Genomic DNA, 15876 nt, shown 5'->3' on the forward strand with positions numbered 1-15876 from the left:
TTTAGGGAACGAATGGAAGTATGTTGATGAGCGGAATGAAATACAATAAGCCACCGTGCAATATTAATGAAGGAGAGAGTCTTAGGTGAGGAGGGCTCTCAACCAGGCAGAACTCCCATTGTCAGGAGGCCTCAGACTGAGTCTCCAGGTCCTGGGGGTGGGAGTGTAAGCAGAGGAGCCACAAACAGGAGGGGGCAGTTAAAGTCGGCCCACGAAAGAACTCCATCAAAAGCCAGCCTGGAATTGATCCCAAAACAAAAATCAAGTGCCCGAGGAATAGAAAGGCAGCTGAGTTAGGGGCCAGAGCCCCCAAGCGGCATTTGGGGACCACCCAGCCTAAAGCAAACCTGCAAACTGGATATCTCTGTTCACTGGAGGGATTTAGGGGGAAATAGATACAAAATAACGGGGGGCAAACCACTTCAGAAGTTTAACCTGATCCCTGAAGGTTAACTACAACTGGACAGTCAAAGGAGAAACCAAGTAAGTGTTTGACCCTGAGTATAGAGACAATTTACAAAATAAGTAGTAGCTTTAGGGAGAAGGGAGGGCAAACTCATAATTTAGTTTCTTCACAAAGACTTAAGTAATAATAGAACGTTATGGGAAAGAAACAAAGAATGAGAAAGAGCTGTTAAAAATTCTAAGTGATTGACATAGTAAATTTAGTGGAAATGTTGGAAGGTAAAGTCAAGAAAATCTTTTAAGACTTGAGCAAAAAGATACATGGAAAATATGAGAAAAAATATAGATCACTCCTTAGGAGATGTGAAGTCTGACAAAATTTTTGAAATAGAATTAGAAGGAATTATCAAATTTCCCTGAATGAAAGAGTAAAATATAAAAAGCTTTCAGATTAAAATGTCCACCAAATGCCAAAGGAGATGCTTTATGAGATTTAAGGATACCAAGAGTATGGGGCACCTGAGTAGCTTAATCGGTTGAGCATCTGACTCTTGATTTCAGCTCAGATTAGGATCCTAGGGTCATGGGATCGAGTCCAGCATTGGACTCTACGCTGTGTATGGGGCCTGCTTGGGATTCTCTGTCTCTCCCTCTCTTCCGTCTCCTTCTCTCCCTCTCCCTCTCTCTCTCTCTCTCTCTCTCTCTCTCCCTCTCTCTCTTTCCCTCCCTCTGCCCCTCTCTCCCCAGCTTACTCACCCTCTAAAAATAAAACAAATCTTATTTAAAAAAAAAAAAAAAAGGATAAAAAGAATACCAAGAATAAAGTGATGTTGGGGAAGAAAAACTTTTCCTCCACCCTGTTAGATTTAATGTTTGGGGGCCTGTGAATTAAACTGACAAAAGACAGATTTAATCAAAATGTGGCTCAAAGGGCCTATTAAAATTGGGGCTTAGGGGTGCCTGGGTGGCTCAGTTGGTTGAGCATCTGACTTTGGCTCAGGTCACCATCTCAGGGTCTGTGAGTTCGAGCCCCACATCAGGCTCACTGCTGTCAGCAGTCAGCCTGGATCCCACTTCAGATCCTCTGTCCCCCTCTCTCTGCCCCTCCCCTGCTTTCACGCTCTCTCTCTCTCTCTCTCTCAGAAATATATAATCATTTTTTTAAAATTGGAGCTTATATACCGTCTTAATAGGGGAAGGGGAAGAGGGGAAAGGACACTTAAAGGAAAACAAATGTTGGGGGTGTTTTTGGAAAGATGAATGGGCCCTTAGAATAGAAGAGAGGGAGATAAGATAGTTTTGTGACGATGTTTAGGAGTGGTATGGAGGCTTCTCATCTCCAGTGATAAAAACCGGTCTTCTCTGGTTACTCCCAGGGAGAGAATTTATGACATTGGAGTTTTGGGGGGAGGTCTCTGCTTTTTACAGATAAGAGATTTCAGGAACTCAGATGCCTTCTGCTCAAGGTAATTTTTATGCCGCAGTGGCATATTCTGGACCCCTTCTGGAATATGCCACAGTGGCATATTCTGGAAAGAAAGAAACCAAAGCCAAACTGGCATCAGATTAATGTCAGCAACCCTAGAGACTAGAAGGCAAAGAAGTGATACCGTAAACAGGGAAGCCGACCCATGGGTCCGGGGGGAAGAAAGCCCAGATCCACAGCTGTGAAGCAGGTCCAATGAACAGTCTGTACAGATTGTAACAGAAAGTCAAGAAAAACAGGTCCCAAGCAGTGTAGAGAAGGAATAAGAAATGAAAATTTTTGAGAACAGTGAAGGACGCATATTATTTCTCAACAGAAAGAGAAAGGCAGTTAGAAATTCCATGGGAAAGATTATGGAAAGAGAGCCAAGGTCAAATATAAAACAAAGGAAATTGTCACACGATTTTGAGTCATCGATAAAATGTACCGAAAAAATGATCCATTTGTCTGGATGCAGTAAACATTCTCCGGAGGGTTACGCAGGAGTCAGGACTTTCTTAGTAGGGACGGAAACTTTGCTGACAACCTACAACGGTTAGAGGCAATGTACAGACTTCAACGTGTGGGGCGCAGGACAGGATGTGTTAATCTTGATGATATAAAAATATAAGAACAGTAAATAAAAGAAAGTACTTGGAATACTCGAGGTATTAATAACCTCCGAGGTAGAAGGTAGAGGGAGTAGCCAGAAGTTCTATCTAAAGTTAGAAAATAGGGGCGCCTAGCTGGCTCATTCGGTTGAGCAGAGTCCGACTTCGACTCAGGTCACGATCTCACAGTCTGTGAGTTCGAGCCCCGCGTTGGGCTCTATGCCAACAGCTCAGAACCTGGAACCTGCTTCGGATTCTGGGTCTCCCTCTCCCTCTACCCCTCCTCCGCTCATGCTCTGCCTCTCTCTGTCTCAAAAATAAAAAAACATTTTAAAAAAAGTTTTTTAATAAATAAAGTTAGAAAATAATCAATACATGAACCAATACTAATGTATAACTAGCCAAATCTGGGGCAAGGGAAAGTGAGAGGTAAAAATGAGATAAAGCTTTATCTTTCACAGTGGGGGTCAGCAGCTAAATTGTCAGGCAGTGGCTCTGGCTGGTGGGATGACAGCAAGAGTGAGGGTTGCCTGTGGAGGTTGCCACCAGAAGAGCTAAAAGCAAAAGCTACTTAAAACATGACTGCCTGGGGCGCCTGGGTGGCTCAGTCCAAAGAGCTCCAAATCGGGGTTGTGAGTTGAAGCCCCACACTGGGGGTAGAGATTACTAAAAAGAAAGAGAGAGAGAGAGAGAGGGGAGGGGAGGGGAGGGGAGGAGGGGGAGAGGAGGGGGAGAGGATGGGGAGAGGAGGGGAGAGGAGGGGAGAGGAGAGGAGAGGAGAGGAGAGGAGAGGAGAGGAGAGGAGAGGAGAGGAGAGGAGAGGAGAGGAGAGGAAAAAAAGAACAATACAAAACATGATTGCCTTCCAGAAGAGAAGAGGGTGGGACTTAGGAATGCTGGTCTTCATTCTAAACCTTTCTGTACTATATTTTATTTTTCCCACATGTGTGCCTTACTTTAATTCAAAAACCAGATAAAACAATTAATAGGTGTATTTATTTTTTAAAGCATTAATAGCTGAGGGGCGCCTGGGTGGCTCAGTGAGTTTAGCGTCCAGCTCCATCTCGGCTCAGGTCACGATCTTGCGGTTTGTGGAATCGGGCCCCACCTCCGGCTCTGTGCTGCTGACAGCAGGGAGCCTGCTTGGGATTCTCTCCCTCTGCCCCTCACTGACTCACGAGTGTGCACAAATGCCAGAAAGGGAGGGAGGAAGGAAAGGAAGGAAGGAAAGAAGGAAGGAAGGGAGGGAGGGAGGAAAGGAAAGGAGGGAGGGAGGGAGGAAGGAAGGAAGGAAGGGAGGGAGGGAGGAAGGAAGAGAGGAAGGAAGGGAGGAAGGAAGACAGGAAGACATTACTAGCCTTTAGGAAGGTGGTTTTCTCATTTCCTCATTTGTTCCTTCTGAACGTGCTTGTTCCTCAGGACCAAAGCTGCTTTTCAGGCTGATTTTCCCTTTGTGGATTCTTGCCTTCTAGTTTGGGCCTCTTTCGGTGGGTCAGGAAGAACAAGGAGTTGCAGATAAAATAATTGATTTTTTTAATGTTTATTTATTTTTGAGAGACAGAAACAGAGTGCAAGCCGGGGAGGGGCAGAGAGAGGGAGACAGAACCTGAAGCAGGCTCAGGGCTCCGAGCTGTCAGCACAGAGCCTGTCTCGGGGCTCGAACTGACAGACCCACAAGATCATGTCCTGAGCCAAAGTCAGATGCTTAAACGACTGAGCCACCCAGGTGCCCCCAAACTGCTAATATTTTAACATGTTTGTGTACAACCACTTACTTATCATACTGTACATATAATTTATATCACTTCTGTATCAGATATATAAGCATTTCTTAATTTTTCTTTTAAAGTAGTTTTTAGTAATATATATGTTGTCATATTGATAAAATGTATTTTTTTTTAATTTTTTTTTTCAACGTTTATTTATTTTTGGGACAGAGAGAGACAGAGCATGAACGGGGGAGGGGCAGAGAGAGAGGGAGACACAGAATCGGAAACAGGCTCCAGGCTCTGAGCCATCAGCCCAGAGCCCGACGCGGGGCTCAAATTCACGGACCGCGAGATCGTGACCTGGCTGAAGTCGGACGCTCAACCAACTGCACCACCCAGGCACCCCAAAATGTATTTTTTTAAGTAGTCTTATTTAAGGACATCTTTTTCTGTTGTACTTAAGGATGCAGTAAATGGTGTTTTAAATACAGCTTCAGCTATATCTCTGCACCTTCCATGTAAATTCCTAGATTACTAAATCAAACATTTTTCTGACATACTCAATTTCTCATTAGCTCTTACATGTTATTAAGAAAGTTGTGTTTCACTTTGCTTTTTTTTTTTTCTTTAAATTTATTTATTTTTTTAATAACCTCTACACCTGGTGTGGGGCTCAAACTCACAACCCTGAGATCAAGAGTCACATGCTTTTCCAACTGAACCAGCCAGGTGCTTTCCTCCCTTCCCCCCTTTCAAAGCTTACTTATTTTTCCTGCTTCTTAGCTATCCCCAGCACTAGGGCTGGCCCATGTCACCCAGCCCACCGATACCAGAGCGGTGGTCTGATCTGCAGCGCGACATTTCAGGGATACAAAATCACCTGAAGAAAGAAAAACTTGAATCATTGAGTATATATGACCAGAAGCCATCTGACATTTACAATGTAATTATTTGAAACTCTTAAAGTAGAGCTAAAGCTTTACAAAGTAACTGTTAATTCTGATTATAATCAGTGTCACAAGACTTCTTAAGTAGATTGTTATAATAAAGTTGTGTTTACAATGAAGACATTAATAATTACAGCAGATTGGATTCGAAACCCAGGACCCAGCCCAGTGCGGTGCTCTCAGCCAGAAGGAGGAGGAGGGAAGGGTGTAGTCTCGTGCCCTGCTGTGCTTTTGTTTTACAGTTTGGGAAGGCTTCCTCTGTGAGGGTCACAAAAAATAGAGACTTAAATACTGGGATTGTGAGAAGTGCTTTCAGGACAGGACCAGAGATAGTATTTATCAAAATGATTGTCCACATTTTTTTGTAACTGGATCAGTAATGCACAGTTATCCTGATGTAGCACAGTGATACAAAGTGCTTAAAGTTTATATAAACTCTCTCTGATTTCTTTGCTCTAATGTAATGTTATAAGCTATAAATGCCACAGCCTAAAACGATAAGCTTTATTTTGCTGCTGGTTTTGGCCAATGCAGATCATAAAAAGATGAGGAAAAGTACATACAACCATTGAAATTTTAGAGTTCTACTCAAATATTCCCATTTTATGGAAACGGGTGTCTCTTTGTGCCATGGGTTTTCCTGTGGAAGAGATTACCTACCTCATTTATCCAGACTGTCACATAAATGACTTTCTCAGCCTCTCCTACTGGAGGCTTCTGACGTACCTATATTTACTAATCTAACTTCTCGGGCCTTCCTTACCAGGGAGTAAGAGTGCAAAAATTCAGTCGGGGATATTTGGAAAGGGATCTACTTATTCACGACACAATGCCGAAAGACTTTTTAAAAAGTTGATACTTGACAAGATTTTGGATGAAGACTTATATATCAATGCCAATGACCAACCAATTGCCTATATGGTGCCAGGAAATAAAGCCGAAACTGTACTAAATGGGCATTTAAAGGTATGGTATTTTAAATGTTTATTTTACTTTATTACCTTACAGTGAGTGGGCAGAAAATATATTGCCGCAAATTAAAAGCTCTTTTCCAAAGCTTATGGATACTAAATTTCTATATGCTGTCCTATGTGAACGTATTCTGTTCCTCTTAACTTGGAAAGAGATCTTAAAATTGAACCCAAGTAATGTAGTACCTGTCAAAGTGAATTCGATGGGTTGTCTGATCTCTGAATCATCCTGTATTCGTTAGGTAAACATTTACTAAGAAGCCGTTCTGTGCTAGGTGCTGGAGATGGACAGAGGAGAAGTGCTCAGCCCCTGTTCCCAAGGGGCCTCCAGTATCTACTTGGCATAACCGAAATACAAAAAACCAAAAGCCAAAAAATGCAGTTAAGGATTAAACGAAGCCTATATTTGGATACAAGCACACGTGTCCCCACTCCTATGATCACTTTCTTTCTCACAAAGGTAGACTTTATGGAAACAGAAAACTCCAGCAGTGTGAAGAAGCAGAAAGCTTTGGTGGCAAAGATGTCTCAGAGGGAAGAAATAGTTAAGAAATGTCTTGGAGAACTGACGGAAGTCTGCAAATCTCTGGGAAAAGTTTTTGGCGTCCATTACTTTAATATTTTTAATACTGTCACTCTCAAGAAGCTTGCAGGTGGGTATGTGTGAGTCTTCTGTTATGTGGCGTAAATTAATAAGCCAAAAGTTAATCCTGCTATGGAACTTTTTAAGTGCACTGATATAGCTCCGTTTATTTTCATTATTTAATCTCTAAATCGAAAGCTCAGGTATGGAAACCAATTTGATAATAAATTTCACATATTGAAAAAAAGAGAGAGACTCTAAATAATAGAGATCAGACTAAGGATAGATAGATAGATAGATAGATAGATAGATAGATAGATAGATAGATAGATAGCTCAGAAAAACAAATGTAGGATGAAATACAGCCTGTAAGGTACATATAATACTTTGTTATTCAGACATACAGTATAATTTTAATTTTATACTTTTTCCTCTAATGCCAGACGTTAGGATGTGGATATTTATAATCTCTGCCACCAGCTGTCACTCGTTGATTGTGTGTCCATTATCTGCCCACTTTATGATGTTTGGCCATGTTATGTACAAATGCCTTTGCCATGAGGAGCTAAGTTCCTTATGAAAAGACATTATGTTTTATGCTTCTTTGAACCTGGCCCTAGCACACTGCTGGTCTTTAGTTGAAAAAAACGTGCTGACCTGAGTTATTTCCATAGCTTCAGATCCTAATAGGATTGCTCCTGTAAAATTAGGCGTCCACATAGTTGACTGATGAGTGTACATTACCTTCTGGACGCTTCCTTCATAAAATCCCATGATCAACACCTTCTCTCGTTTCCATTCCTGTTCCTGCCACTGTAGGTCATGACAGCATTTCATCAACTCTGAGCCACCGTCTATGTTAAGACACTGCTATTTTATAGACAATTAAGGAAGAGAAAAAATGTGCTAATGAAGTGGTGACATGGTGCTTTTATTGAAAGAATTGTTTTTTACTTATTTACATATAGATTTTTATCATTATACAATTCTCTGCATATATGAAAAATGCATAGAATCAAAGCAAGTTGATTTCGGTACTTGTAAAAGTTCATATTCAAAGCCTGACTCTTCGGAATCAGTTTCTAACTCAGTCGTCCATGTCTTTCGTTTGCCCTCGTGTCATTGAGAATGTTTGTGACGTGGTCTTTTTTAGCATGGTCCACTCTTTTCACCAGTATTTTAATCAAAACCCGTGTCACCCACGCTGATTTGATGGTGGCGTTTCCCTGATGATGCCAGAGAGCATCAGCGGGCGGAGGCACATCTCAGAAGCACGAATGTGACCCTGCTCTGTCTGCTCTGGGGGACCTTCTGTAGGGCATGCGAAGCGCTTGGCTGTTGCTTGCAAGAAGGTACAGAACCGTGGCCATTTCCTCAAAGACAGATAGTTGTTTTATTAGTGGCAAATCTGTTCCCCGTTACCTGGAGCTTCTCTGCATCCACAGTCACTTGTCCTGTGCTCTCTGGTGGACATCTCATGGGGCAGGTGAACTGCACACATGCTGACAGCCCATACAGCCATGACCAGGCCTCACGTGTGCAGGCAGCAGTAGGCATCTGGCCGTCAGCACTTGTAAGCTGCACCTTGACCTCAGGAACGCCACAGCGTGGAAAAGTGTGTGTCTCAGAGTTGATGGAATACAGCATTTTGTTGGTAGGCTCTTAGCGTAGTTTCCTCCCTGGCCTCCTTAACTCCAGAGGCGAACATTCTGCACATTTTAATCTTCCACAAAGTCGGCCGATAACTCCAACATCTTTCTAGAAAAGGTACAGATTCTTTCAAGGGTCTGCATTTCTGCTTGCCGGTCCAACCTCGTCTTCTGCTAACCCTCCGTGATCCTGCTGGTCTGCCCCTTATCCTCTCGACATAGGAATGATGTGAAAATCACAGATTTGAGATCTGCCCTTTCTTTCCTTTGCTCAAGTTGAATAGTAGGAATGATCTCCTCCTCCCTTCCCTAGCCCCGTGCATCTATAAATCCTGCGGACCTAGCCTCTGCAGTGTCCCTGGATCCCCCTCTTCCGTCCGAGTGCACCGCCACACTGTGGCTCCCTGCGCCCTTGCCTGCCCCTGCGGTGGCTTCCTCCAGGCTCCCAGGTTCCACTCTTTCCCCCACAGTTCATTTTCCATGCAGCAGCCAGAGCGATTTTTAAAATGACGGGCTTGGGGCGCCTGGGTGGCGCAGTCGGTTGAGCGTCCGACTTCAGCCAGGTCACGATCTCGCAGTCTGCGAGTTCGAGCCCCGCGTCAGGCTTTGGGCTGATGGCTCAGAGCCTGGAGCCTGCTTCCAATTCTGTGTCTCCCTCTCTCTCTGCCCCTCTCCCGTTCATGCTCTGTCTCTCTCTGTCCCAAAAATAAATAAACGTTGAAAAAAAAAAAAAAAAAAAAAAAAAAAAAAAAAAAAAAAAAAAAAAAAAAATGACGGGCTTGTCCAGCTACAAGGCTGATGTGCCATCTGTCTGCAGAGGACTCTTAATGGCCCGCTTGTTCCAGTCCAAATACTTGCTTCACCCCACCTGCGGACGGACTGGAAGAAGAATGGGTTTGGGTTGGGGATGGAGTAAGAATTCATTGACGGCCTCGGGTTGGATATGTGTGTCTAAAGTGCAGGGGAGAAGTCAGAGCCGGAAATGGAAATGTGGGCGTCCTCCGAAACAGCATCAGTGTTGCAGCTAGACAAGTCTTTGTTGTGAGAACAGTGGACGACAGCAAAGTGTGCCTCAGCTCTGAGACCCGCTGCACAGGTGCCCACCTCCCGTTTCCCCCGCCCCGTGTCCTGCGCTGTCCCCCACCGTCTGCCCAGATTCACGCACCTTTGCTGCTGGAATTGCATGATGGGCTCCTGTCCTCTGGGCCTGTCTGCCGCCTCTGTTGGCACTAACTGCCTTTCAGAAAATTGGCCCGGGTGCCTGGCGCCCTGCAGTTAGCTGGCACTTGACAGACATGCGCTGAATGAGCGAATGAGCACGAATTCAGTGGCTTTTCCATGGGTGGTCATTTAAGTTCCTAATTTTATGCCCATGCACAGAATCTTTATCTTCCGATCCTGAGGTTTTGCTTCAAATTGATGGCGTTACTGAAGACAAACTGGAAAAATACGGTGCAGAAGTGATTCCAATATTGCAGAAATACTCGGAGTGGACATTGCCAGGTGCAGTATATAGCTAAATACGTTTTCTAAAAGCCTGTTTTAACGTGAAGCACCGCATGTCACTGAATTAGAATTTTGTGGTTTCTGGGTTGTGTCAGTGCCTCCTACACCCTGTCACACTGACGCTCAAGTGCCCAGAGCAGCCCCCGGTGTTTGTGATGTGCCAGGCACCTCTTAGGGGACACTGGTGAGCCCCCCGGGGAGTGCCAGTCCTTGGGCCTGGGAATAGGGCCCAGAGGAGGACCTTTGGGCCCAGGAGTTCTGTTCTATTAAAGGCAAGAGCCCAAGGAAATCCAAATCTGCCACCATCGCACTCTGCTATCCCTGGCAGGCCACAATAACCTCGTTGTGCTTGGTTTCCTTATCTGCGGAAGGCACACGTTATCTGACAAACATGTGGAAAGATAAAATTCAGGAGTTTAAATGTTTGGGGAAAATGAACGTGTAATTGGAATGCTAGATAATCTCATCGTTACTGGAAAGAATCTGCCCAAGCGAGCTTGTTGTTAGCAGACGATCCCGAGGATGTGGCCTGTCACGTCGCCCCTCTCCTTGTGAACCTCATCACTGAGCTACCAGACAGGATTAACTGGGAGAAGATCGGCACGAGGCAGGTTTTGTTATAGGAGATGCCAGTTCCTCTGCCCTCCTCCAGCATATTGCCATGCAGTGAGACACAAAAGACAAGCCAAGTTCAGTGTTTTTCCTGTTTCTGTAACAAATGGCTGGGGGTTCTTCTCAAGGCTAATGGAAAAGATTAGCAGGATGAGAAATGAGTGAGCCTGTGTTTCAAGTTCTGTCTCTCCTCATTCGTTTTTTAGCCATTAACAAAATGCCGAGAAGTGGGATTTTTAAAAAATTCCTCTGCATGGTAATTATTCCATTAAGAGCCTTGCTTTGAATACTGGTAGGAACTTAACATTTGTTTAGTGTAGTAACTTGTCTGGAAGGGGATTCTTGCCCACATAAGACGGGCTGCTCTGTGGAAACAGCCCACAGTGTGGTGACGATCGCTCCCACTTACTGAGGGACAGACGCTGTGCCAAGAGCTTTGCCTGTTTTGTATCATTCAATCCTCAGAACTACGCCCATTTCACAGCCTTTTTATGTCCAAGTCCCACAGCTAGGATGACGGGACGACAGCTTTGCCAGAGCCTCGCTGCCTCCCCGTGTGAACCAGTGTTGGACGGATGAGGAGGCCCGGGGATTAGGGCCCTTCCTGCCAGGCAGGAGGGTGGCTGGAGTGGCCAGGAAATACCTTCCTTCAGAAAATGGAGCTGGGGGGCACCTGGTGGGCTCAGTCGGTAGAGGCTGTGACTCTTAACCTCACACTCTTAACCTCAGGGTCGTGAATTCAGTCAAGCCTCACATTGGGCATGGGGCCTAGTTAAAACTGAAAGAAAGAGGAAGAAAGGGAGGGAGGAAAGGAGAAAGGGAAGGGGAGGGAGGAAGAGGAAGGAAGGGGAAGGAAAGGAAAGGAAATGTAGCTGGGATCCCTATTGACCTACAGAGAGGTTTTATGCTTTTTAGGCGCCTTAGGATGCCAGTGCTTGTGGAAATAGCCACCTTTTTTGCAAACTGGTGCTTTCATGCAGACCCATTTCCCGCATAGTATATGAAATGTTTACAACTATAACGTAAAGAAGTGGTTTGTGACTTTAAAGAATATAAATGGGGCCCAGGGTTTTCTGACACTCGTTCACTAAGTAACCGTTCAAAGATGAGGTGCAGAACATAGTTGGTTATGTTTCTCTTCCATTGGGCGCTTTTTCCAGCACGTGTAAAATGGTAAATTGGTCTTATGTAGCACTCCCTACTTTTCGAAGAGCTTAACGGGATTAGCTGCCCGAAGGATCACAGGGACGAAGGCCATACACAACAGAGTATGAGCTAGACCTGACGTCTCTAGTTAAGTTCAGGAGCGTCACAAACTTCTGGGGCTCCCGGCTGGCTCAGTCAGTAGAGCAAGTGACCCTTGATCTCAGGGTTGTGAGTTCAAGTCCCACATTGGGCATAGAGTTTACTTTAAAAAAAAAAAAAAAGGTATCTCAAGCTTTTTTAATGAATTCTGATCTTTTTGCTTTAAAAGTAAACTTCTACTGAGGACTTTGGGGCTCTGTGACATGAAAGAGAAATGTTCAGTTCTTGCAGAATTGTTGAACCCGTGTGGCAGGAGGACACCCGGGAAGCATCTGGGTGTCCGCCAGACCGCACCCCTGTGTTGTGTCCACAGGGACCATCAGCGCACCCGGGCCAGCACAGCGTCGCGTGTAAACGTCTGCCTTGTCTGCTTGCAGCCGATGACGGTTCCCCCCGGGTGAGTCCGGGCAGCAGCAGAGGCACCAGAAGAAATGCCCCTGTGGAGTCCGATGAGGAAATGCCCGTATCTTCTCACTACTTTGCAAATAAAACCAGAAATGAAAGAAAGAGGAAAAGGATGCCAGCCTCCCAGAGGTCTAAGAGGAGGAAGACTGGTGTCGGTGGCTCCAAAACAAAAGGGTACGTCCGTCCTGCGTTGCGGTCTGTGGGGTGGCGGGTCAGGGAGGAGCGGCCAGAAGCGGAGCGGCCCCGGTTCGCTTTGAAGCTCTTATTAAAACAGACTGTCACTAAACGTCGCCTCTCCAGTTAATGGGGTGATGATTAAGGTTTGAGCCAAAACAGAAACATTTGTTTCAGATTTTTTTTAATCTCTACTCCTAAATTGATTATCGCCTCGGTTTTCTAGTCTGCATGAACATCTCCCGTTTTGACATTACCCTGGGGGGGGTGGGGATTTTTTTTTATCAGTGCTCTTCTTAAGGGACTTTTCCACCTAAAATATTATAAATCATATACTGGCTGAGTAAACAAAGGGTTTTGTTTTTTATGACCATCAGTACCCGCTATGCCACTTTTACTGCTACAGAACGTGTGGGCCTCCACCTGGCAGTCCTCCACGCTCCCAGTTTGGTTATACCTGGGGAGAGCCAATCTCCCACCTTTGCAGGGTAGCAGAGAAGAGGCCACAGCAGGTGAACCCAAAGGTCATGTAAGCCAGGCCTCTAAGGGCTGTGTCTCCCCTCCCCCACACTTGCCTGGCCCCTGGGCTGGGATGCGTTGACTTTGGGGTGCTGTCTGCACGCCCGCAGGGAGTCGGGTCCTGGGTGATGATCTGTGCAGTGTCCTTATTCTTGGTAATTGCACTGGTCCTGACAGGGCCTTCTTCTGACAGCCTCTGCCTTTTTGCCTTGTGGGTAAGTAAGGTCTGGCGGGACCGTGACCTTCCCATCAGTCTGGAGAACCCGGCCCCCAGCTACCTGCACATTCTAACACAAAGGGCTTACAGAAAAGAGGGAACAAGTCCTCAGTAAACTTTTACAAGCTGTTGTGTTTTTCTTTGCAGTTTTTCTACCTCCTTTCCTTCTGGGTAATAAAAAACAAAACTGGGCTGGGGGAAGAGGAAGGAAGGCAAATGTTACCAACTTGTCGTTTTCCTGTTAAGTCCATAAACAAGCATCTTGTACATGCTAATCCTTCTGCCAGGGTACAGAAGTTAAAGGCATTAGTAAATGTTACTTTAATTTTGTGGCTTTTAGTGCGCAAGTGACCAGCAGATGTTCTTTGGTGGGGACATTTTCGTACTTTCCTCATTTACTCCTCCGTTTGGGGAAATAGCCATTTCCTCAGGAGCTCATGGAGTAGAAGGAGAGTGTAAAAGGCATCTGGTCTAGACCCCTGGGGTTTATGACAAGGGGGAGGCTTGCGTGAGCCTCTCCCCAGCCCCGGGGCTCCAGGTCCCAGGTAGGACTGGACTCTGGCTGGCCCACGCCTGCCCCGAGCACCCTCATTTCTGCACGTCACCCACGGAGATCCCTCACACATGATTATGATCTGACCATTCTTACTTGTTCGGACAGAGCACCCCATATTTCAGTGTTCGTTGCCCTTGGCTCCCTTTCCAGTTTTCCCGACTTCTGTTTATAAGAGTGAAGCACTTTGCCCTGTGGGTTAGAGCTAATCTAAGAAGAAGCCGTAAAACTCACACTTACCCAAAAGCCAGTACCAGTTTTGATGCTGGTTGTTAATTAGCCTGCGTGTTTACAATGGGAGTCTTTTCCAATCCCTACTGGCCAAAACCACGGAGTTTTGTAACTTTTTTTTTCCCCCCGCCCTTGTAGCAGCCTCGAACGTGTGCTTCATTCTCCTCGTTTGCGCTAAACTGCTGTGATGGTTTCCCAGTCTCCAGTCTGCTCACCTGGCTGGGAGTCTGCGCAGCAACAGAATACAAGTGGCTCTTTGCCAGAGACCTTAAGTCCCCACCCCGCCCTCAGAGTTTTACATCTCCAGAATAACACACAATGAACCGGTTGTGTTCCGGGCCCTCTGAGTGGGAGTAAAATGGATGGCCCGGGTGAAATGGAAACTGCTGTTGGCAGATTCATTCTGTAAATCAACATAAACAGCAGGTTTTCGCTCAGGGCTTAATTTCTCAGCAGGAAATCAGCGTAGGGAAATTTAAGGCTGCTTCTCTGCCGGTGGAGCAGATCTTTGCCAGTTCTGCAGAAAAACTGCCCTCCAGCAAGAGTTTAAAAATGTGGAAAAACCACTCTTCACCCAGCCCTACCAGGATGTCCTTAGACCCTGGCCCCCAAATTCAGAGATAGGAGGCCACTTGGATACCCCGATGCCATGGAATTACCTCTGGGCATGGATTCAGCGTGGTTACAAGCCATGGAAAATGCCCGCACAGGGAGAGGCTTCTGCTGTTATCCTTAGTAGAATGCTGGCTCCCTGACCCTTTCCTTTGGTTTCTTTGTGGGGAGAAAAAGAAAAGCTGGTATCTTCGGGTCAGTGAGGGAAGTGAGGTGCGGGAAGGACTCTGTAATCGGCTGGGGCAGGGCTCCTGCCTGGTTCGAAAGGCAGCAAGCAGGAGGTGAGAGTGGGCTAGAGAGCCGGCTGCCGGTGACGTGGCCCTGACACGCACGCAGACCCAAGCGCCTCCCCGGGGAGCCACATCTGCAGCCTCCCCCTTGTGGGTCCGGCCGGGAGGAGGCCCCTCTGTGCTCTGGTCACAGCCCTGTGGGCAGGCACTCGCCCACGCAGCTACCTTTCTGGGCAGCCACAGTCATTCCAGAGTGTCTGTTGTCCGGACATTTGGGACCTTAAGCCGAAGTATTCTCGCTCCCTTCACTTGGTCAGAATAGATTAAGGAATGTGGATCCGGGCCGTGTCGTCCAGAGGGAAGGTTTGACGATCAGCGGTGAAAGGGGTGGGTGGGGGCAGGCACAGGAGGTCTGTCCATCTCAAGTCACAGAATTAAGAAGACAAGAACTAAGACAAATACAAGGCAAGAGTGTGTGAAGGGCAGTAATCCTTCATTCCTCGAACTGTAACAGAAACTTCCTTACAGGGGCCCCTGCGGGCAGCAAACGCACAGACACGGAAGACCAAGGAAAATCATGGACTGATTATATAGGTCCGCACAGGTTAAGAGCAAGAAGACTGTTCGCTTTTGGTTTTATTTAACATTTTCGTTTTCTTTTCTTTGTCACGTTTTAGGGGGTCCACCACGTGCAGAAGGATATCTGCTAAAAGTAAATCCTCCAACATACTTGGACCCCGTTCGCCTTTGCCTGGTCCCCAAGCAGCACCAGGAGCCAGTAGAAAATTGGGGATTATGGCTCCACCAAAGCCTATAAATAGACCGTTTCTTAAGCCTTCGTATGCATTTTCATAACAACCAAATCTCCATGTACATAGATCTCCTTTCTCGTTTGTCAGCGTCTCACCATCTGTGAACATAAAGCTGTTAGTTTTGTTGTACCATTTGTAATTTTTACCCGTAACTATTAATATTTAAATAAATGCTTGGGGTGACAGTTCTTATTTTTAAAATAAACGTTTTCTTTTGAATAAGCATGATTTGCCGCCACGGCAAGCCTTGTGGCCGTTGTTTCTCAGAACGTCTGAAGCAGCAGCTGAATCATCTCAGAGAGATTCTGAGCACGACATGAAAAACTGAGGCCGCAGGAAGAGACACGCGTGGGACACTGT

General features: G+C 45.9%; 1 protein-coding gene across 2 annotated transcripts in view; it reads left to right on the forward strand.

The window, feature by feature from the left end:
• Window positions 1–15741, forward strand: part of BLM (BLM RecQ like helicase) — a 90524-nt gene extending 74783 nt beyond the window's left edge. The window contains exons 18-22 of one of the 2 annotated variants that reach the window (XM_043553897.1): window positions 5904–6103; window positions 6569–6761; window positions 9721–9843; window positions 12141–12342; window positions 15382–15741. In XM_043553897.1, the coding sequence (XP_043409832.1) occupies window positions 5904–6103; window positions 6569–6761; window positions 9721–9843; window positions 12141–12342; window positions 15382–15559 (896 nt within the window). In that variant the 3' untranslated portion in view covers window positions 15560–15741. Of the gene's footprint in view, window positions 1–5903; window positions 6104–6568; window positions 6762–9720; window positions 9844–12140; window positions 12343–15381 lie in introns of those variants that run through there. The other variant, XM_043553898.1, reaches the window with a different exon arrangement.
• The last annotated feature ends 135 nt before the right edge of the window (window positions 15742–15876 follow it).

Source organism: Prionailurus bengalensis, chromosome B3, assembly GCF_016509475.1.
Source record: "Prionailurus bengalensis isolate Pbe53 chromosome B3, Fcat_Pben_1.1_paternal_pri, whole genome shotgun sequence".
Lineage (NCBI taxonomy): Eukaryota > Metazoa > Chordata > Mammalia > Carnivora > Felidae > Prionailurus > Prionailurus bengalensis.